This window comes from Chenopodium album, chromosome 23 (assembly GCF_948465745.1).
Source record: "Chenopodium album chromosome 23, dcCheAlbu1.1, whole genome shotgun sequence".
NCBI lineage: Eukaryota > Viridiplantae > Streptophyta > Magnoliopsida > Caryophyllales > Amaranthaceae > Chenopodium > Chenopodium album.
Window position 1 is genome coordinate 24,735,594 of NC_137856.1, and position 24,464 is coordinate 24,760,057.

At 34.9% G+C, this 24,464-nt stretch overlaps 2 protein-coding genes and 1 pseudogene across 4 annotated transcripts; 2 read left to right on the forward strand and 1 right to left on the reverse strand.

Annotated features, from left to right (window-relative positions):
• Window positions 1–7,775: 7,775 nt before the first annotated feature.
• LOC145609034 (2-hydroxyisoflavanone dehydratase pseudogene) lies at window positions 7,776–9,171 on the forward strand (annotated as a pseudogene).
• A 1,545-nt stretch (window positions 9,172–10,716) lies between these two features.
• Window positions 10,717–16,293, reverse strand: LOC145608468 (clp protease adapter protein ClpF, chloroplastic-like). Of its 3 annotated transcripts, none has more exons than XM_081664082.1 (9): window positions 16,094–16,293; window positions 14,531–14,927; window positions 13,312–13,371; window positions 12,839–12,933; window positions 12,589–12,761; window positions 12,082–12,194; window positions 11,609–11,654; window positions 11,191–11,231; window positions 10,717–11,109 (listed from the first exon to the last, which is right to left on the reverse strand). In XM_081664082.1, exons 2-9 carry the CDS (start codon window positions 14,855–14,857, stop codon window positions 10,954–10,956), a joined length of 1,011 nt encoding a protein of 336 aa, XP_081520208.1. In that variant the 5' UTR covers window positions 14,858–14,927; window positions 16,094–16,293; the 3' UTR covers window positions 10,717–10,953. The 3 variants fall into 3 exon arrangements, with proteins under 3 accessions (XP_081520208.1, XP_081520209.1, XP_081520210.1); XM_081664083.1 differs by having other exon boundaries at window positions 14,531–14,930; XM_081664084.1 differs by lacking the exon at window positions 11,191–11,231 and having other exon boundaries at window positions 10,717–11,034.
• A 2,492-nt stretch (window positions 16,294–18,785) lies between these two features.
• On the forward strand, window positions 18,786–24,464 carry LOC145607814 (glucose-1-phosphate adenylyltransferase large subunit 3, chloroplastic/amyloplastic-like). The gene is made up of 15 exons (XM_081663412.1): window positions 18,786–19,178; window positions 20,128–20,241; window positions 20,309–20,482; window positions 21,058–21,150; window positions 21,232–21,315; window positions 21,450–21,505; window positions 21,608–21,701; window positions 21,786–21,898; window positions 22,025–22,097; window positions 22,302–22,382; window positions 22,478–22,564; window positions 22,703–22,807; window positions 23,335–23,441; window positions 23,552–23,612; window positions 23,998–24,464. The coding sequence occupies exons 1-15, from the start codon at window positions 18,960–18,962 to the stop codon at window positions 24,097–24,099; spliced, it is 1,563 nt and encodes a 520-aa protein (XP_081519538.1). The 5' UTR covers window positions 18,786–18,959; the 3' UTR covers window positions 24,100–24,464.

Below are 24,464 nucleotides of genomic sequence, written 5' to 3' on the forward strand. Positions count from 1 at the left end.
TGGTTATGATCATGGCAAATTTCCAAGTGGCCTTCATAGCATTATTATTGTTGTTCATCGTAGCCGCCGGTGGTTACTCACCGTCATCGACCGTTGACATCGAGTTTGATGTCACTGGCTGCCAAGGGACAATTGGGGAATGCTTTGATCAAGAGGAGTTCCTTGTTGACTCTGAGTCAAACCGGCGTATATTAGCATCAAGAAGGTATATCAGCTATGGTGCGCTTAGGAGGAACCATGTTCCATGCTCCCGACGCGGCGCCTCGTATTATAACTGCCGTCCTGGTGCTGCCGCCAACCCCTACCGTCGTGGTTGTAGCCGCATTACTCGGTGTAGACGTTAAATTCTTCAATTGCATTTATTATTATATTCTTCTATTATTATTACGGACTACTATTACTATTACAAAGTATTACATTTTACTACCTCCAGTCCAATTTACTCGCAACAAAGGGTATTATTTGTGAGACATAAAGTATTTCCTTGTTGCGAGTAAATTGAACCGGAGGTAGTATTAGTATATGACAATTTTTATCTCTTTAAGATAGATTAATTTGTTGTACTAAAAATATACTACAAGTATTAGCATAGATTATGATGTACGTATTTTAATTGCAGTTACTATTCAATATTCTAGTTAAAAATATTTATTCATATATGAAGAAATTGTTATTTAATAAATCAAAGAATATATAGGTAAGTGTTTTATTCATCGTTTTACCTAAAAAGTGGCTTTTGTTCGTGTAAGATTTGTGAAAAAAAAAAATTAAAAAAATCTAAACATTATTTTTATTTTATGTTTATATTTAAGTTATTTAAGCTGTCACATGTTAAGATGTTTTCATGGAATCATTTCCACATTACCACATGGTCATGAACTACATTAGTCAATCTGAGCTTGTAAATTGATAGTTAAATTAACTACAAATATCGTATCATTTTTTAGTGAAATTATCATTGGTAGCTACGTAAAATTGCACATTCTCAATGGTAACAAACATTTTACAAATTCTCCCAAGTAGCATTACTTTTGATAAGTTTCTATAAAAAGACAATAAATTTGTAATTACAACTAATTAGATTAATTAAAAAGGATTTCACTTAATAATTAATAAAAATAATTCTCTTAAAAATACAAAAAATACTAGCCACCCCAGCCACCTTGCCCCTACCTCCACCACCCCCCGCGCCCCGGTACTACCCTTGAAACTGCGCGCCGGCGTAGGCGACACCCTAACTCAACCCTTGGTTGGTTCCACACCCTTTCCCACCTCAATCTAACTTTGTTCTTGGACGGGTTGTGGCTAATGCGACTTATCGGATGCGAGTAATAAAGTACGAATCCAGTTTGTCAAGCAATTGGATATGACTTCCTCCCTTTCTCTTTCTCTTCACTTGGGAAATTAGATAAGGAGGCGGTTGCATTGCTGAAGCAGAACCAGGTGTTCTCGAAGACGCAAGACATTGGGGCACGTGTTGCTGCTCATATCTTCACTAGGATAAGATTTGTTATAGCTCGAGGAGTGGGGGGTCCAGATTGTATCTCGGCTTCCCACTAATTTTTTTTAAGTTGTTTGACATTATATGTTTTTGAGATATAATAATAATAATAATAATAATAATAATAATAATAAAAAACATAAACATAAATATATAAAATTATTTAAATAATATACGAAGAAAAAAAAATTAGGGTTGCCAGGGGCTCGGCATGGCACGACCCACGTGGCACGACACACTAGGCACGTGGGTCGTGCCATGGGCTGGGGTGTCAGCGTGGCACGACCCACCAACACCCAAGACCCGCGCAACACGACACGACCAACCTCCAGGCACGGCCCGCGACGGCTCGACACAACACGATTTCCACCTCTAAGTACATAACCTTCATAAGACTAACGGAGTAACCTTTGTGATGGTTGGCCGCCATAAGGTGTGAGCAGCTACATATGAAAGTTTGTGAGCATGTTTGATTCCCATTATTTTCACTTATTTAAAGTAATATACTTAAGTAGGTTTCAGTTAAGTTCAAGTGAGATAAGTTCTTGAAAAAAACGTTCTAATAAGATTACCCAAGTTCAAGTTATAATAAAATCATGTTTAATATTGTATAATAATTTAAGTTTATATTATTTCAGATAAGATAAGATATGTTAAGAGAATTAAAAATAGGTGAATAAACACACCCTAAAGTATAAGGCTAGTAAATAGTAATGAAGTTGCTCTAAAACATGGTCAATGAGAGAAAAAATATTGAGAAAGTTGTACCTATTATATTAACCATATAAATAATTAAAGGAGTCTTGGCTTGTATGAAGTACTACCTCCGTTTCTTATTACTTGCAACAAATGAATATTTTATATCTCACAAATAATACCCATTTATTGCGAGTAATAAGAAATGGAGGTAGTATTAAAATTTGACATACCAATGTAAGAGTTGGCTTGTGTATAAATACAAAGTATTTCGGTCTTTTTTTACGAAGTTATAAATTTCGATGGTATATTTTGTGTATTATTAGAAACATATATAATATCATTGAAGTGTTAATGGTATTACTATTAAATAAATATTAATGTTATTGAAATATACCTAATTTATAAAACTTTATTTGTACTACTAAAAAAAAATCATGCATATTTATACTATTAGAATGTTTGATAATACGATTACGTATCTGATGATCCAATTTAAAATGAGAGAGTGAGAGGTAGCCTAATTGGTTAGAGCTTCCCTTCCGGTTTCAAGAGATCTTGAGATCGATTCTCATCTCATGCCCTTGTGACTCTCTAAACACAAAAAGAAAATGATACAATTTAAAATTTATTCACTTAATGGGGTTTTTTTTTTAAAAAAAAAAAAAGAAAAGGAAAATGGTGTCTTTACTATTCTATAAGAAGTTCATATTATTTACAAAATTGTCATAGTATGTATTGGATTTTTACGTTAGGGTATATACCAATACTAGTGCCAACGTAATGAATAGAAGTTGACTAATTAAAGGAGAACAAAGTGAAAGAGAATATTGCTTCAAAAAAAAAAAAAAAAAAGTGAAACATAATATAGACTAATAGATAGTAGAAGATCAAAAGCAAATTCTTGGTAATGCGGTTCGATAAAAGAAGGTTCTTTATAGAAGTGGCATGATCAAAATTGACAATGATAGAAGCTTTGCTTGCTTTATCCGTAATTACGCGTTATTTTTATTAATATAAGACGAGGAATACCATGTTTGGTTGCTTAAATAACGGTTATAAATAAATTTTATATTTTTGTGTTTAAGTTTAGTTTTAGTTTTAGTTTTATTTTTATTATTTGCGGGATCACCGGTGATAATTATTAGGATGACAATGATGAAAACTTGATAATTACTCTCACATATTTAAGATTAAAATAAGGGTAGTATTCTTGTCCAGCTTTGTGTAAAAAAATTTGGATACGCTCGGACATAATATCTTGCGTGGACCTAAGATTTATATACACGCAAGACACAATTGACGTTATATTGAACATAGTGGCTGTAGACATACACTTATTTTTCCTAGAGAAGATGTTATTATATAGTTTATAGAAGGAAAATTTGATAATTACCACCAACTATTGTTGCCAAAATTGAAAATACCACCTCAAGTTTTTTTTAAAAATTTTACCACCTAGTTTTTTCCAAAAGTTTTCAAACTCCCACCTTTTATGAGACATGACGTCATCATGTGCCCACACTTCCATTTTCCCTCAATTTCCCTCTTTCTTCCCACGATTTCCTTCCAATTTTATCCTTAAGTTTGATTTCAAATACAAAAATTTCGCTAATTAAGTTATAATTGCTACAATCTAACCTACAATGAACTGAATTGAGTAGTTTAATTAGGGTTTGAGTAATCAATTTGGGGGTTTTTGCAAAAATTTAGGGTTTATGAATTGATTAATTGGACAATTAAACATGTAATTGGGGGTAATCAACGTCCAATTAATCAATTCATAAACCCTAATTACATTCCAAAAAATTATGCAGCCACTTGTCCAATTAATCAATTCATAAACATGTAATTGGGGGAAAAACACAATTTAAACATGCGCCAATTACATGTTTAAATTATGTTTTTCCCCCAATTACATGTTTAATTGTCCAATTAATCAATTCATAAACCCTAATTTTTTAAATTGAGCAAAAACCCCCAAATTTATTTCCCAAACCCTAATTAAACTACTCAATTCAGTTCTTTGTAGGTTAGATTGTAGCAATTATAACCTAATTTGCGCAATGTTTGTATTTGAAATCAAATTTAAAGATGAAATTGGAAGGAAATCGTGGGAAGAAAGAGGGAAAACGAAAGTGTGGGCCCATGATGACGTCAGGTCGCACATAAGGTGGGAATTTGAAAACTTTTGGAAAAAACTAGGTGGTAAAATTAAAAAAAAAAAAAAAAAAACTTGATGTGGTATTTTCAATTTTGGCAACAATAGTTGGTGGTAATTATCAAATTTTCCTTTATAGAATTTCATTCATTTCATACAACAGTTTAATTAAGGGTTTGTGAAAAGTAATTGATGGCTTAGATTATCTCGTATTATTTTAGTTTTATAAATGAAACTTTAGTCAAATTTGTCATCTTTCCACCAATCATTTGAATAGTTATACTCCCTCCGTCCCCAAATGATAGTTCCTTATGGGGAAAAATCACGGGAATTAAGAAACTTAAATAAAAGTAGTAAATTTACATTGAAAAGATAAATTTACATTGGGTATGTAAAATAGTAGAGAGAGAAAGTAATAAAAGTACAATGAATAACAAAATTAGCACGAGAAAGTTAAATTTGAACAAATATTGTTGCAATTGGAGGAAATTTTGATAAAAAAATTGATATATATGGTACTTGAAAAAAGCAAAGGAAAATTAAATATAAACTTTCCTTCCTAACGTTCGAATTTCGGATTACAACGGATAACATAATTTAATACAATTAAATACAGTTAGAAAAAGGGATCTACAAACAAAATTTAGATTTTCATATACTTTGGATAAAAAAAAAATAAGAAGAGAAAGTAGCTAGGATAGAGGGATTAATATTTTGAGTATTGTAAAGTAAAGTAATTGAAACAAAAGGGGAAAAAAAATTAAAAAGGATGTTGGGGTTTAGTAAGGTAATTAAAGCAAAAGAGAAAAAGAAATTAGAGTATTGGGGTTAAAAAAGGATATTGGAATTTAGTAGAGTAATTGAAGTAATAACCTACTCAAAAACAAAACAAAAGGTGATTGAACCGAAAAAAAAAAAAAAAAAAAAAAAAGAGGCTTAAAAAAGTACCTAAAGAAAAAAAAATAAAAAAGGCTAAAAAAAGTAGGTATGGGAATTGAACTGCTAAGTGCTAACCAATGAGCCCAAGCACACTATTGAAGGCTGACTTACCAGCGAGCTACGCTGAGTTTCGTATCAAATATTTACACACAAATTGTATTTTATCCTTTTTTTTTTACATTTTTTTAATTAAAAAAAAAAAACTTTTTTTTCCCCAAAAAATCGGTGGGTTCAATGAACCCACTTGAATCCATCGTGGATCCGCCACTGCTGACAGTGAATCAAAGTCTACAGTTAACTATTTAATATAAATGACACATAAAAAAGGAATAGAACAAAGTTTTGAAGAATAAATATAGGCTCGTCTAAAGAATTATGAATTATAAGTATACAGAGCTTTTTCAGTGCGGCAGGCCACATGGTGCGGCAGGGTTACTTGTATTCTGAGTTACTTGTTTCTGGAGTTACTTGTATTATGGGGTTACTTGTATGTGTTACTTGTATTCTAGGGTTACTTGTACGGATTACTTGATGGGTTGAGTAACACCTACAAGTAACTCCAGACCAAAACCTCGTACCAAACCAATAACACCATACAAGCAACCATTGACCAAAACCAGTAACACTCATACAAGTAACCCCATAATACAAGTAACCCCTGACCAAAATCAGTAACACCCATACAAGTAACCCCATAATACAGATAACACCTATAAGTAACCCCTGACAAAATCAGTAACACCCATACAAGTAACCCTAAAATACAAGTAACACCTACAATAACACTATACTAGTAACCCTGCCGCACCATGTGGCCAGCCGCATACAAAAATTTGTAATGCACATTTTATTTGAAAATCTTGGATACGCCATTGCTTGCAAGTTAGCAAAATTCTAGATATCTAACATGAGGTGAATGATATATCTGTTTTGTTTGTCTGGCAAGTATTACCGACATACATCAGAAACAAGGGATTAGTTGTCATGTGAGTCTTTGAAGTAAAGGAGCTAATACTCGGTAACGATGCTTGAGTGAAATAATATGTAGAATACTTGACTGACCTCACTGTGGAATTGTGCAGGCATTCATCTCTTATGCAGCATATTTTGCTAGAAATTAGAAACTATTTTCTCAGATTACTCACGCCCCTTAGCCTTATAAAGTGTTTAGCTCTCTCTTCTTCAACCAATGTGGAACAGTTACATGTGTGACACTCGAGAGGTTTATTCTTCAACACTAAGCCACCTTGCTTTTTTTTTTCAAATAATCCTTAACACTGTCCTCACGAAGGCAAATATTGGTTATTATTATAGCAAGTCCTGCGCTAATTTTTTTGACGAAATAGAGCTTGACATCTCTGGAAGCACTTATGTATCAAGCATATGTGAAGTCTGATCTGGTTTCAGGGGCGGATTTAGGATATAGTGTGCATGCCAATGCATCAGGCTCAAACTGACCTCACTGGGAAAGTGTTTAAGCGACCGTCAAAGCAACTAAGGTGACTTCTCACTGTTGAATTTCCCTGAAACAAAGAGGATGCCCCAGTTTCTCATGATGAGAAACGAATTCGTTTCTCATGGTGACAAATGATCAAAATTAAGAATGATGCTGTAAGAATTAGTGATGTTGACTAAATATAATTACCTTAAAGATGCGTCTGATTTACAGAGAATATGGAAAGAGTACATCTTACTGTAAGCATAGAATCTTACCCTGTCTATATTTTCTCCTTTCGCTTGTATAATTGTAAGGGAATGTAATTATGTTTTCATGACTTCATAAGCTGGTGATTTTAGATGCTTGTGTCGTAATTAGGATGTTGTAGCTGCTCTTATTATAACTAGTGTCGTAATGAATTACATGTCTATAACAAGAATTGATTCCACGTAATATAAATATTTGGCAAATCGAGCAGGTCAGGCTGAGTCTTGAACTCATGCTGTTGTTTACAGGTTATTTTGGACAGCAGAAGTAGGTGTATGGTTTAACAAATTTGAGTCAAATTCGTCGGCTGGAATTTGGTTTTGAACTTTTGTCAACAAATGTGTTATTCTAAACGATTGGATACTCAAGTGTGAAGTAAAACTTAAGAGCAGAGAGCCGTACACTTATTTTTTTCTATAGAAGATGTTACTGTATAATTTATAGAATTTCATTTCATACAACAGTACAATTAAGGGTTTGGATTAAATATGAGAAAAGTAATTGATGGCTTAGATTTTCTCGTAGTATTTTAGTTTTTTTGAATGAAACTTTAAAAGTCAAATTTGTGATCTTTCCATCAATCATTTTGATATCTTATACGTAAAACGTAATATTTTTACAGAAGCTCTGATTTGAAATGGTCAATTTTATGACTTAAACCTTCTACCATATCTTATAAGTCCTGATAGGCTGCACCTCTTTATCTTAAAATACTAATGTTGATCCAAATCTCACTCATTTTCTATAGTTCCATCATTTCTCAAACACAGTACTCTCCTTCAAATTATGATGTACTCTACATCGAAAGAGGTAAAAGTAGAGCTTCCGGGGTTCATCCGAGTCTACAAAGATGGCTCAGTTGAGAGACTTTTTGGTTCGCCACTAGGACCACCCACCCTCGAAGACCCAGAAACCGGTGTCTCCTCAAAGGACGTCACAATCTCTAGTGACACAAATCTTACAGCTAGGCTTTATCTGCCCAAACCCGCCTCAAACAACCACCCCATCTTAGTTTACTTTCACGGTGGTGGCTTCTGTGTTGAATCTGCGTTTTCTCTTCCCCACCAGCGTTACATGAACATCCTTGCCTCACAAGGCGGAGTGATAATTGTTTCAGTTGAGTATAGGCTTGCACCGGAGCACCCTCTTCCCACTGCCTATGAAGACTGTTGGACTGCCCTCAACTGGGTTGCCTCGCTTCAAGACCCGTGGTTGGCAAACCACGGAAGTCTTGATGCACTCTTTATTGGGGGTGACAGTTCTGGAGCCAACATAGCCCACAACCTAGCCATGAGGGCAGGTACCGAGAGTTTAGACAATGGGGTTAAGATCCTAGGAGCTTTTATTTCGCATTCACAATTAATGGATGATCCTAATTCGTCAAATTTGGATGTTCAGATGGGTTATAAAGTTTGGAATTTTGTGTATCCTGATGCACCTGGTGGTTCAAATAGCCCGATGATTAATCCAATGGCTGATGGTGCTCCGAGCTTGGCGCAGCTTGGGTGCGCTAGGGTGCTTGTGCTAGTTGCTGAAAAGGAAGGGCAGAGGGATACTGAGATTAGATACTATAACGCTGTCAAAAACAGTGGTTTTCAAGGGAGTGTGGAGATGTTTGAGACCAAAGGAGAAGGCCATTGCTTTCATATCTTTAACCCGGATTCGGATAATGCAAAGCTGCTGTTCCAACGCCTTACTTCTTTCCTTCACAAGTGATCATTGTAGATGATGCGGATTTGAGTAGCTTTAGTCAAGACTCAAAGTCGATATCATGGTTTGAGTTCAAAGAGTTGTACTATGGGATAGGTGTGTTCATATGCTATATTGGTTATGCTATAGTTCTTTGATGCTTTTATTGTTGTTATTGTGATTTTGATGTGAGGGTTTTGTTGCAATACTTGGCACGCGAGCAAGCTACTAGAATAAGACATGAATTTTAATGTTTCACCAAGAATCCTACATGGTTTTTACTTTAAAGGATTGGATTTTATGAGGAGAAAGGGTTGGATTTAGGTGTTTGTTTTCCTAGGTGATTTAAACATCTTCATTAGGTTATGGTATGGTTTATTTTTTGTACTTAAAGGTTTTAAAGTGTTGTTTTATGTAAGTGTGATTGAGATTAATAAAGCTTAAAGTTTCTGATAAATCTTCTGGGAGTATGTAAGATGGTTATTTGCCCAACCTAACACATCTAGTTTGTTTATTGTTTGATGTGTTTTATCAAAGTATTTATCTTATAAAGTTTTTTTTTTTTTTTTTTTTTAAAAAAAAAAAAAAAAAAACAATAGCAAAGGAACGACTAACAAACAACTACAAATTAGAAATAGTAACACGACACCTTTTTGCTATGTCGCTTGCCTTTTGATCCTGCTCTATTGGTACTTTCAGAACTGCACCTCTGTTGAAAGTCGCACCCACTTCCTTAATTTCTTTTACCATCCAAGCAATCGTAACGTCTCTACCCAATCCATCATGTAGATTGTTAATGAGCAAGACCAAGTCGGAAAGAAGCAAGATCCCCTCCTTACCTTGTGTTTGGGCCCACTTCATAGCTTCAAGACAGGCCCAAGCCTCACAGTGTATAGCTGACGAGGCAGTCCCGCACTTCCCTCTTTTGTTCATAGTGTTATCTTGTTCATTCCTTGTGACTGCCCAGCCAATTCCTGCCCTAGTGGACTTCTTGTCCCACGAACCATCCACTTCAATGATAAAGCTATCAAACCCCACCTTATCCCTTCCTAATTGCACATAATTGAACCCCGGGGGGATGACTGGATCAAACCCTGTTCTCAGAAGGGTTGGGATTGTTGTGGTTATCGTTGTGGATGAAAACTTCATGGTCCTGCAAAGCTATATTTATAAATTCCGTGATCAACCCAGTTACTGTAGTACCATTGAAGCTTCTTGCATTCCTAGCCTTCCACAATCCCCATAACGTTGCTATAAACCCAACAATACGAGTTCCATGATTACCATCCTCGCTATAAAACAGCAGGATACAACGTTGCTATAAACCCAACAATATCTTTTGAAGTGTTAATGATGAATACACATTAGAAAATCTCAAGTAGTTTTTCATATTTTGTGAAACTCGTTGATCTAACAAAATATATCATGAATTGTAATTATATTAATAAAGAATGTTTTAAATTGCTTATATTCTAGTTATAAATTACGGAGTATAATTTTATTTCACAAAGGCATTTGTACAATCAAAACGTTTTGTAAATATTTTTGTTCATTTGCTCATTTGGGACTTGGTAGAGCTTCAAAGATCAGTAAAAACTAGGTGTGGAATTATATGTTGTGTGAGGAGAACCCAAATATATAAGGGATACACAGATTATAACAAAAACACGATGTTTAACAAAATATATTTAAAACAAGGGGAGAAAAAATGGCATCAAGATTTAAAACAAGGGGAGAAAAAGGAAGAACGGTGAAGGTAGTGTGGTGTTAATTGGTGATGGATGGGTTAGACCATTTAAAGTTTCGAAAGTACTATGAAGCAAAAAAAAAAAAAAAAAAAAAAAAAAAAAAAAACTCAGGTTTTGACGTGCGACCAGAAGCTTTTAAAATTTTTATCAAAGGACAGTAGGACACAATACAGCATCTAGATACAGAAGCCAGATGAAGATGTTATGGTGAATTAGTGATGGATTTGTTAGACCACTTCGAGTGTGGAGCAAAAAACATTAAAATTTGACGAGCAACTAAAAGCTTTCAACTATTAATCATACGTTGTATAAAATCAGCACTATCAAGATTTACAAAGGACACAATACAGTATCTAGTCACAGAAGCCAAATACCAAACATGTATCGAGCATTCAGCAAATCAGCTGATTCAAGAGTCAGAATAAAGCTGCGAGGACTTTCAAGATTAGGCTTCCGAATTTGCTACAACAATTGCCCAAGTAAAAGGGAACATCTGATTCTAATGTAATTTGCATCAAATATCTCCTCCACTTTCTTCATCTTCAGGATCAGAAGGTACTTCATACCTTGGTTGATTGTACTTCTCGCGAAGTTGCTTGATTGGGATAAAATTTCCAGTTGTGTCAGTTCCATAAAATAAAAATGAAACATAAGGGTGATCAAACCTTCCCTGCACAAAAATGAAAATTCTTTTATGTACATTTCTTAGTGTATATGCTCATTTCCATTTCCAAGCTAAATGATTACTTACCAGGTCGGACTTTTCTGGCACTAATAGATTCTCTTCTGGAACTGAGACCAGCAGATTAACATGCATCATAATGAAGCACACAGTTAACAAAACATCTCTCTATGCTTTTACTTCCTCCATTTTCTTTTACTTGCAACACAGCCTAACACACACTTCTAGGAGGTGATTAGAGAATGTAAACGAACGGCTTTATAAAAAGTTTACACTGAGAATAGAAAGGGTTAGGTACTGTGTATAAATTATTTTGATTAATTTGTCTGTCATCATCTAATTTCTTGCTCAAAATGCATGCCATGAGGTTGTATCGCAAATACAACTATACAAGAGAGATCCTCTAGAATGCTGACCCAACAAAGGTTAGAGAAGAATTGGATATGAGAAAAAAAAGTCCAGCATACTAAGTTATAGGAAGTATTACCATATGCCACAAGAAGGTCTGGATCTTCATGAACATCTACCAAGACCTGAAATGCAATAAAGTAGTGATTGAGACAAGTAATACTAGGCAATCCTACACCAACAACTACTCTATTCCAAAAGAACAATTCTTCAGTGTATATAGTCTGTAGCGGCTGAGGTCATCAGAAATTCAGAAGTGAATGATGAAAAAAGTCTACAAGTGAAGTATGGATGCCTAGAGGGCAAAGTTGCTAGAATAAAATCAACAAAAACCTATGAAATCCTAAATTCAAAGCAAAAGGCATTGGTAGTCTGGAATTAATAAAAAATTCATTAGTTACTACTCAAGCTAGGACGATAGAGTAGTTCTCCATCCAAAGAAAAGAGGTTGCCGCTAAAAGAGTAAAGTTGTTGCAGCAAAAGGAAGGTTCTTCCAACTTCCATGGGAGTGGTAAGGAAGGTAGGAAAAAGAGATCAAGGAAATATCTTAACCTGATAGAAAGGCTGATTAGAACCATTGGACAAACTTGCAACATTCGCAGCTTCCATCCATCCACTTGATTCACAGCACACTGGATCCATGCCACAAATCACACCCCAGTACCCTGCGTTATACCTAAGTTTTTCAGTAACTGGGATAGTTAGAAAATCAATCACATGTGCAACTTGCTCCTAACTAAGCATTGCCGACTGAAAGATGAGAATAAACTATTGTTCAAAATTATACAAGCCTATTACATGTCTGCATTGTGGACTACCTCTTAACTAGGGAAGGGGGGACACAAGGATCCCAACTTCCAAACCCATTACTCGTTCCTGAACGAGATTTCCATTGTCCTCATAATAAGGGACAAGGATGAATACTGAGGCTACTACACAGCAACAAATCTGACAGTATCTTAGACCTATAAACACCTAGATCACAAATTAAGCAAAAATACATGTCATCTGAAAAGATGAAATTTTGCCAATACCATGAGCTGAGTTCAATTCACATACCAAATATCTTATGTCTTACTTTCTGTCCTAAGCGTAATGCATACTGAACATTCTCATAAGCCAAAGCATTTGCTGATGCAGCTAGAGACTCTGCTTCTAAATTGGAAATTTCATCACGTAACTCAGCAGCCCTGGCATAGCTCTCATTGTCAATTGCGTTCTGTAGTTCAGCACTGTGGGAAGAAAGAAGTTTTGAAATTAGAAGCAAATATAATTGACAACCCAATAGAAGATAAAAAAAAGGACTGACCGCAATCTCAGTAAACGAATGCCTTGATCCTGAGCGTCAACTTTTGAGGTTGAACCCTTCTTTGTATTCTGCTGCTTGATAACTTCTTCTTCAACCTACCAGAAAATGAGGTACTACACATAAAAATTGTCCACCATGGAAATTCAAAGATCCAGAGAAGAAACCCAAGCTACAGACTTAAGAACCGATGTTTGTAGAATAAAAAGTTTTAAGTTCAATCCGTCCTATTAAGGGCCCCACTATGCCATGTTTTGCCAGATTAATTTAGGAAATTTTTTGCCATGAGTTCATCTGTTCTCTCCCTTTACATCCAATTGAAAAAAAACATTAATTTTTTAAAAAATACAAATGCATCAGAATCTAATATGGATTTACTTAGACCAATACCAGAAGAGAAGCTTGCAATGGACAAAAATGCCAAAAGGACCATATATACAATATGCAGCAGAGAATGAACAATCAATCAATCATACCTCAGTTAGCCTGGTTCTCAACTGTTGAGCAATATCATACTGCTCCAAGTTCAGAGCGTACTGTGAAAAAAAAATATAAATAAATAAAAATGAAAAAAAATAAAATAAAATAAACACAGTTTAAAAATGAGCATTCTTTTGAAGGACACTTAATGTCAATTTCACTTACAATTTCAAAAGATAACAGGCCTCACCTAAATGCCAACAGAACTAGAATAATATGCAAGAGGCAACAAAGGAGCATGTCAGAACGGCAAATTGCAAATTGATCTCATGAAGGGAAATAAATTAGAACTTAGTGCATCCACAAAATTATACAATCCAGATCACCGACAGTGATATTGATATTGACCACCCAAAATCCAGCCACCCTAGACCCCTCCTATGTTGGACTCTATACTAGGTGCTTTGTCTACGGTTAGTTATATTTCTCATGTGGATGGATTAGCAGACATGATGTATGACTTTACACATGGAAAATTCCTTACCTATCAAATAGCAAAGTGGGGGGAAATCCGAAAATCAGATTGAAGAGTAAATGAATGAGGCCTACTGAAAATCCAGCTTTCAGATTGCCAGGTGTCATAACTCACTACAACGTCAACTATTACTATGGTTGCCCATGATGCGGATGTGAATGATTCCCATATTCCAATTTTAAATGCAGTAGATGATAAAGTAGAACAGTGGATGAAAAAAACATCCTCACTAAAAAAAGGACTGATAAACATAGGAATCAGAATACAAATTTCTTGTTAGTTCATATTCTTCTCTGTTCTTTTGAAGACATATTCAGCTTGGCAATCAGCATGTGAAAATTTAACACATAATCCACAAGCAACAGTGATTCAAGCAGTGTTCAACTACATGAAAGAAAAAGCAGCAATCTATCAAAAAAATGCAGATAGCACTTCTATGATAAGCGGCACTTCAAGAGTGCATCGCAATTCTTTTGCAGAGGTGCTTCCAAAGAGAACTACATATGCAACAAGATACATATGTAGATGTTCAATACCCATTAGAAAGGCGCAATTAAGCATCACACTGTTATACAAAGATCATTCATTTGCAGGACAAATGATGTACAAGAATGAAAATGAAATATACGAGTAGAACACAATATCCTGTGAACCGTGAACAATCAGCCCCTAAAGTCAACATAGTCAAAGAGACTAAAAAAATTTTGGCAGACAAACAATTAAAAGCAAAGGTTACAAACCTGGACCCGGGTTGCCAAGTCCAGCTGGAAAAAGAAAATCAATATATCTTCATTAGCCTTCTCACTATGTTCAATGCTTGCATCCAATCGTTTATCACCTCCACCTCCTTTGAAAAGCCATCCTGCTGCAACCCTCCCGCCTCTTTGTCCTATGATATAGGGTTGTCCTTTAATAAATACATTCTGTACACCACAATTCCAAAGGCAATGTCTTTCAGTCCTATTAAGTAACTGAAATTTTTTCACCGTCCTTAAGAGAAGAGTTGATCTATATATTCCAGTGCTTCCAGGATTCGTCAATGTACTCGTTGACATTCCTTGCACCATTTGTTCAAAGTAAATATCCTTTTACCTTTAAAATAATCTTGCCTCCACTTCTTAATCTGATATTACAAATCTGCTGCCACAGTCAAAATAATTGCCACATCAATATTGGGTCCAAGACTACCCAAACGTATCATTCAAACATAAATTTAACCCACTGCAACAGAAGTAATTTTATTCAAAATTCAATCTAAATCGACCCATCTTGAATTCTTGTTGATTACCTAATTTCTCTTTACATTAAGACATGGTCAACCACAGGTATTGAGATACTTAAGTTGTACTTTACTACTCTAAATCAAAAAACTTAGGTTGTACTGTTGCATACATACAAGAGCAGTCTCCCATTCTCCATGCCCTGTGAAAAATATATAGCAGCTCTAGCCACCATTTTCGACTAGGAACCCAGCAATTCATGAACTGATTAAACCCATACAAGTCCGTCCAGTCATTCAAAAGACAAAAAAACATACAAAATATTCCTTTTTAGTCTTTCTCAAATCTTATGCTCAACATTTCCCAAATATACAAAATGAAATTCACCCAAGCAACAAATTTCCTACTCCCTCTTCTACGTTTTTTAAGTGCCCCATTTTGACTTTTGCACTTTTCACATACAACACAACTATTTGACCAATGTTTGTGTTTTATCTTCTATACATAATTTACATATATGTGTACTTGTTATAGTCATCTCAATGTAAATTTTCCGAACATCAACTTTTTATAATCTAAACTTATTCATAATACATTATTTGTCAAATATGTCGATCAAATTGGGGCACTTTAAAAACCATATAGGGAGTATAATGTACTCTTTCTGATAAGCGATTACGCCTCTCCTCCAAGTCTAAGCTTGGGCATGAGGGGCGGTCACCCTCGGCCTAGAGAAAAAAAGTCCATTATCATATGCATCCTAACATTGAAGGATTATAAACAATTCTGCAATACATTACCAACATAGTGTCCTAATTTGACTGAATTATCAAATAAGGCTTGAAATATCACATAAAAATGTTCTCGCTTCAGAATAATTAAAGTAGAATGCAAATAGCAAAATTCTAGCAACAAAATTGCTCGTTATAATCTTTCACAACTCTAGTAATCATAACCAATAATTCAATAATCAACCTATGATGAACCCTAAATCGCAGATTAAATTGACGGTAGTGTGAAACTCAAACCTTGATTGTAAAATGATAAACGATGATTGAAAAAAGAAAATTAAAAACGTTTTACCTCTGAATCTGAATCAATGGAGGAGAGAAAGGTCAGAAGCTACTTCAATGGAGGACTTCAAGTACGCTTCAATGGAGGAAAGAGAAAGAAGTCCAGCGTAAAAGTGGAAAGCTCCAAAGGGGATAAAACATGAAAACAATGGCGGAAAATTAATGACACGTAACAGTCACGGTACGAGCAAGCCTCACTCGGATAAGTTGGATTAACACTACTCCCTCCGTCCCAAAAAGAACGACCCATTTGGGTTGATTACGCGGGTATTAAGGAAGTTAAGTAAAAAGAAGTAAAAGTATAATGGAAAGATAAATTTACAAAAAAAATAGAGAGAGAAAGGAAAACTTTTGTATACACCCGGTTTTCAGTAATTTACTGTACATCGGGTACACTTTTGTCAGATTTAGTGTCACTTTTGTCAAATTTATCAATGAAGCATAAATAACTCTAATATATGTCAGGGTAACTTTTGTGCATTTTAGTGTAACTTTTGCACATTTTATTGTCACTTTTATAATGGATGTTCAGTAATTTACTGAACATCCGTTTTATTTAAAAGTTTGTGAAGTAATAAAATAACATGGAAAATCAAATTTTTATATGGGGAAACTAATTTTGCACAAATATTATAGCAAATTGGTGGGTGTTTTAATGCAAATGGGTCATTCTTTTTGGGACAAAGTTTTGGCCAAATGGGTCGTTATTTTTGGGACGGAGGGAGTACGTATTTAATATCAATATTAGAATTTCTCGCCCTCTATTAAATGAGACTGCCCAAGTTAATCTCCGTGATAAACAAATTTCGTTTACAAGGAGTAAAACCGCTACGCCATTTTCACCGTAAAATTATACTTTTGTCCCTGTGATAAACAAATTACAAATTTTGTTTATCACGATGATTAACTTGTATCTTCACCTATAAATTGAGTGATTTATTTTTTTTAACAAACTATCTTATTGTTCATAAAATCTATCAAAAACTATGTAAAATGTAAGATAAATGCATAATTTGACCACTTTATCTAAACGGGTTGTGTTCGAATTGATTTCGTGTCGTGTCGACTTCGTGTTTTCTCTCAGTAACTTCGTATTCGTGTCGTGCCGATTTCGATCGTGTTGTCGTATTGTGTCAGAGATTGTCAGCTCTAGAGAGAGTCAATTTTAACATAAATTGATACGAGACCAAACACGAACACGGCATGATATGACTTTTTGTCAGCTCTAACTCTCTATTATGTCCCCTTTTAACAAATCCTATTTGATGTGAGATTTATGAGTCATATGGTGCAAACATAAAGGAACATATTTCAATTAAATGATAGAGTACTATTTTAGTATTGCATCCATCCTAATTAACCATCATACAAAGGTTTGCATATAGATTTAGGTAGAGCTGGCAAAAACTGTCACGACATAATAAAACGACACGAATCGAACACGGAAAAAACGAGTTAGTGTCAAGGGTTTTCAACATGTTTAATTAAACGGGTGAACACGACACGACACGTTTAATTAAACAAGTTGGGTTAGTGTTGAGATTCTCAACACGAAATCAACATGAATTAACCCGCCCAATATAAAAACCCAATAATTTATGGAATTATTGATAAATTTATTGAACGAGACTAATAATGTTCAATTCAACACGACAAACACGACACGAAAAAAGCGGCTTAGTGTTGAGGATTTTCGACACGGTTAATTAATTGGGTCAATACGACACAGCACGTTTATAAAATGGGTCGGGTTAGTGTTGACCTTCACCAACCCGTTTAATTTCCGATGCGAACACGAACACGACACGACACGATTGTCAGGTCTAGTTTTAGGTGATAAAATGTTACATATTAATTAAAAAATTCTTCAGAATCACTTGTGCAAGTACCGCACAAGTCCTAGTAGTGCAACTGCATGCTTCGCCTAATCTCAAATCTCCTATACATCTTCATCATCATTGCTTATGGAGTTCAAGCTAATGACAAATGAAAACAGTCACGCTCTTAAGCTTATTGATGTTACTTATTAGCAAGTTAGCATAGTTGTTACTACTTGGTCTGGTGTACCGTATACTGCGCCCTTTGGAATTTAAAGGCTTGTTAGGAATAATTTTGCGTCAAACACGGTGACTACTGACTAACCTAATTCCATTGTGCATGCTTTCTTGGCTTAATCAGCATGGTTTTCTTGGCTTATATATCCTTAAGATGACCCCCTACATTGTTATAACTCATCATGGGTTAAGCCGTTAAGGTGATGATAAACAATATTTAAAAACAAGTTAGGGAATATCGTAATTTAAAGATGTTGCACAATATTGACACAATACAATAGAAGACGGCCCATCAAATACCACGTGTCCACGTCTAATGGCTAGACGGAGTTATCTTTCTCATCGGGTCCACTTGTGCATATGCCACATGGGCACCTCTTATTGGCTTTCAAGCATAGATTGTATTTTCTGATGGGTGCAGTGTGGAGTTGTAGACAGTTGCTAAGAAAATAAAAACAGTCACGCAAAAAGACATGAACTACTTGCTATTCGAGCAAATAAACCATTGGAATATTCCTATTTTCGTAAATTAATACTAATTGAAGGCCTTCATTGCAATATACATAATTTTCTATAGCCAGACAAACACAAAATTAAATTGGTGGATGCAGTGAATTTTAGATAAATATATACTTGGACTCACCTAGCAAAACTCCCTAACTTATCTTACTAATATATAGCATAAACATTATACTAGTATATTCTTCTTAGTTATTTATACAAATATGATTCATTATTGTTAGTTTGTGACTAGTATAGTTACAGATATAGTGTTGTAACAAGTTTCCAAGGTAAATTTGGTTTGGTATTTTTGCAAGAAAGATGGCATTGTCGTCGGCCAACGGACATGTTTCGTTGTCGATGGCCGGAAGCGTGGCGTCGAGTAAGAGGGACCGGAGAGAGGTGAAGTTTTGCAATGGGGAATTGATGGGGCTGAAGTTGATGAATAATTCATCTAAACAAGCTCTTCAAGCTAACAAGAAGGCGGTTCGGCGACGTGTGTGCATGTCTCTTACTACTGATGTTGCTTCGATAGCTAAGGTGACTACTAAGAACTAATAACTCTAGTATTTTCTTAGTTTTGACATTAGGAATAATTTGTTTATCTGTTTTAGCAAAATGAAACCACTTGAAGAACTATGTTACAGTAATTAATTTGGTTTCCATCATCGTACATGTTAGTCATGTATTGATATATTATGATTTATGAAACGGAGGGAGTAATATTTTTTATGTCCAAAAAAAAGGATTGATACCAAAAAGTGCATTAATTGCACCAATTCATTTGTGTTTTTGTCATAAATTTTCACATTTATATTGTACTTATCTAGAAAATGTATCTAATGCTTATATAATACGGAGTAGCGTAATCCATATTAATTAACAAAAGCAAATACTTAATCTTTTTCTAAATCATTATTGCTTAAAGGTACTCCATAATATATGTCGATTTTGGATTGGCCTGGTTGTAAGTTTCAATTGTGTGTAGAGTCATGTTCTTTTAATTTATTTATATAATGTAAATTTCTTTTGCTTATTTTGAATTATTTTTACAGATTTAAACTTATTTTACTGATTGACTATTAAAATCTTATGCTTTGAACTTAATGATTTTTACTGATTAAAAATTATATTTGCAAAACTTAACTTTTCCTAAACTATTTAACCTATATGTGTTTTACTTTTTTAAAGGCGAAGAGATCATGGAAAACATTGAGTATTACAAAATTGCACTTGATCATAGCCAAACCTGAAAATGTTTTTGTCACTAGGTCAAAACACATTGCACCAATTGTGATAGCATAGGTTTTGTGATTTTGTTTTAAGAGTGCAAACGAATGGGTATGCATTGTTGTTAGGCTTGTATTCCTTGTAACATCATGTCTAATCAGGATTAGAAAATTCTGAATAATTGCAAGATAGAAGGATAAAATACTGCTACTTTTTAGTTGTTATGGGTTTACCCTGATAATCAAATTTTGAAATACAGCTTAGGGACGTTGAACAGGAGAAAACAAGCGCAAAAACTGTAGCAGCGATAATATTGGGAGGGGGTGCAGGCACTCGTCTTTTTCCATTGACAAAGCGTCGTGCAAAACCAGCAGTGAGTAAATATTCCCTTACTTGCTTCTCTTAACCTCAACAGAAAAGCTGAAACTCAAAATTGACAGGTTCCCATAGGAGGAGCATACCGGCTGATAGATGTACCAATGAGTAACTGCATAAACAGCGGCATCAACAAAATCTATATTCTGACACAATTCAACTCTGCCTCTCTCAACAGGCACCTTGCTCGGGCTTACAACTTTGGCAGCAGTGGCAACTTTGGAGATGGCTACGTTGAGGTTCTTTACCACCTGTCATAATACTTGTCTCAAAACAAGATAATAGAGTTCGTGTAAGGATAATAATTACATTCCATTGCACATACCGAACACAGAGAGCCAAAAGATCATTGATACAGCTTCAATATTGTGGCCATTTCAATATCAAACACAGTTTCTGTAAAGCCATTCAAGCTGCCCATTAAATTACTCGTGGATCATATCAAAAGCACTTCTACACCAACTAATCTTCATCTAGATGTCAAATTGAGTTGTATCACTCAATCTAATAGATTAAGTAGCTCACTCTATAGACAATAGAAGAACCATAAAACAACCTTATATTAGGGAGCACTCTATTCATCTGATTTTCACTTATTTGACCTTTTTAAATGTTATTTGAACTATTTTATAGTAAATTAAACTTGAGTGTCCTTTATCCAAATATATGTTCCCTGAAATAAGTGGGAAAAAAGGCAAACAAAACAGTCTTATCCCCTCTGTCCTAGATCAAATTAAATCAAAAGAGAAAGCAATCAAAGAGAACAATAATGTGGAAACCTGACTACATGGTAGATGAATTTTCTTTTCTTCAGGTTCTTGCTGCCACACAAACTCCAGGCGATGCAGGCAAAAAATGGTTCCAGGGTACTGCTGATGCTGTAAGGCAGTTTGGCTGGCTTTTTGAGGTACACATCTTCCTCCTATCAGTAAATTGAGTTGAGACTTACATACGAAAATAACATATTGAGTTTCCACACATAAATTAGGATCGGAGGAGTAAGGAAATTGAGGATGTTCTGATTCTTTCTGGAGATCACTTGTACAGAATGGATTACATGGACTTCCTCCAGGCAAGTAACTCTTTGCTCTGCTCCTACCACTTATATATATCACTCTTCTTTCAATTAGAGATTGCTTCAATTGCTACTTCCACGAATGCATATTCCTGTAAAACACAAACAATGATACATGTATCCAATTACAGAACCATCGCCAAAGTGGGGCTGATATCAGTATTTCTTGCCTGCCAATGGATGACAGGTATCTTTTTTCTGATATCAAGAACTAGTGATGTTTAGTACATTTACTATCCACATTTAGCACATGCATAATTATATAAAGCTGATCTGTATTTCTGTGTAGCCGTGCCTCAGATTTTGGTTTAATGAAGATTGATGACAAGGGGAAAGTTTTGTCCTTCAGTGAGAAACCTAAAGGAGAAGATTTGAAAGCTATGGTAGCACTCGTAACTCAAACAGTAGCATCCGATTCTCAAGTAGATAAAATAAGGATATGTGCTAATAACATTTATATGTTTCAGGCTGTTGACACAACTGTTCTAGGACTATCAAAAGAAGAAGCTCAGATTAAACCCTATATTGCATCTATGGGTGTATACATATTCAAAAAAGAAATACTTCTTAACATATTAAGGTAAAATTTACAGCTCCAACTGCTTTCCAAGCTTCTTAGCTTCTATATGTTTTGAAGATAGGAATACACTTGAGTACTAAGCTTAAGGGACGGGACTGAGCACTGTGGCTTTTTTTGGTAACTCAGATGGCGATTCCCAACTGCAAATGACTTTGGATCAGAAATTATTCCAGCTTCTGCTCGAGAATACTACACCAAGGTACAAGATCAAACTCTAGAAACAAAACAATAAGAAGTATACCACCATAATTTACCTAAAGAAGCAACAACATGCAGATTTGACAAATAATTTAAACACATAAACCAAAAGCTAATCCAACTATAGTATGTGATGGTTTGGCTACAACTTAAGTTGCTCAAAATCAAGTCTGCTTCTAATGCTCATAGAGATATATGCATGCAGGCTTACCTTTTTAACGACTATTGGGAAGATATTGGAACAATCAGATCCTTCTTTGAGGCAAATCTTGCCTTAACAGAGCATGTAAGTGTTGATGTTGATGTTGAGGTTGATGTATGATACCTGTACTGGCTTTCAAAAAGATAATCAACTCCTCTTTATTTCTTTCTACATTTCAGCCTCCAAGATTTAGCTTCTATGATGCAGACAAACCAATGTACACATCAAGGAGAAATTTGCCTCCTAGCAAGATCGACAATAGTAAGGTTAATTGAATATCTATAACTCAGTTTACACTCATTCAGTTTACACTTACAAGGTGCTAAACATAGTAAACAAACAATTCATAATATTTTTTATTAAATAAAAAGGATATAAAGGCTTACCTTTATTTGCTTCTTTAGGTTGTTGACTCGATCATATCCCATGGAAGCTTCTTGAACAATTGTTTCATAGAGCATAGCGTGGTTGGAATCCGATCTCGCGTCAACTCTAACGTCCACTTAAAGGTCAGTAATGAAGATCTACTTCTGCATGTACTCCATCTGCAACTTCTTGAGTACTAAAAATAGAATATAGTTCACTGCAGCTATTTCTAAAAGTCTAATGTTCGCAATGTCTGATTTTACCCCACTATAAAAGAATTTTATGTTTTCTCCTGCACCAAAGTGTATATAATATCCCCCTTCACATGATTTTCCTTATTTACAGCAGATGACAAACCCTGATCTTCACCAATCCATTTAGAATGAATACACTTTCCAGGAGATAGTGAAGTAGACAGGATGTAGGACTTTAACAGTCCATTCCCAGCAATGCTATTTCATACTATTCATTGTCATAAACAGCAGTTATAAACCCTTCCTAGATTATGCTTCAAAGTTTAAACCAAATAAACATATTTTAAGAACTGATGTCTCTCAGATAATATGGTAGCAATTAGTGCCACAGAAATGGCTTTGCAGAATGACCTAGTATAACTATTATATGATTGTTAGACTCAGAACTCTGAAACCCCTCACCCCACATGATGCAGGATACAGTAATGCTCGGTGCTGATTACTATGAGACAGACGCTGAAATTACATCACAGTTAGCTGCGGGAGCTGTTCCCATTGGAATAGGGGAAAACACAAAAATCAAGTACAAGACATTCTCTCATTTCTTTGTTTCCCCTCTATAATCATCATCAAAAAAAAAAAAAAAAAGGTTTACTCATTCTTTCTCACGCTATTTCCTACAATATTTTTCAGGGATTGCATCATCGACAAGAATGCCAGGATTGGAAAAAATGTTATAATTTCAAATGCAGAGGTAGAATTACCTCTTCTCTTTCATTCCACCAGTTCTGTCAATTCCATATTTGTAATCACCAATTCACCAGTGACAATAGTTGCAACAAGGAAAACTAATTTTTTATTTTTTTGCTAAACACACTGTATGTAAATAATGTAGGGGCATAGTTAATAGTCTTAACGAAATGCCAAAATGGCAAAAAAGAATTTCACTCCCCTTCCCCAGATGTGTAGCCTAATAAGATAACAATCACAAGATACTTCTTTTTTCCCTCATGGGCAGAAGTGACTTCAATTTCAGTCCAGAATAATGTGTAAAGGATGGTTAAGCTTCATTAACATTCTCAAGAAGAAAGGAACGCAAATTAATAAACATCTGATTTTACAATCCTCCTTTTTTACAGGGGGTACAAGAGGCAGACAGAACATCTGACGGGTTCTATATTCGTTCTGGCATCACCGTCATATTTAAGAACTCAATCATCAAAGATGGGACTGTAATATAACAAATAATACCCCACCAAGCCCTTCTTCCAGGAAGAGATATGAAGCTGAAGGCCCAGAAATTATGTTAAAGACCATGGAACATCAAAGGAGATTTTTTTTGTCTGCATGCTGAGTAATGTCATGGATACTTCAGTAGCAAGTGAAAAGGATACATTGTTCGCCAACTGTCAAATTTTCCAATGGGAAACCAAAAGGCCAAAATTGTTCTTTGTAAGTCATTGCTTAGTCAAAAAAGAGTACATACAACTCAATAGACTTCTGGTAGCTAGAAAGTATGAAAGTTACAACCATTTTCAACACTCCAAAAACACGTGATCAATCGTTTACATTAAGAACATATCTACACATGCATCTATTACCAATA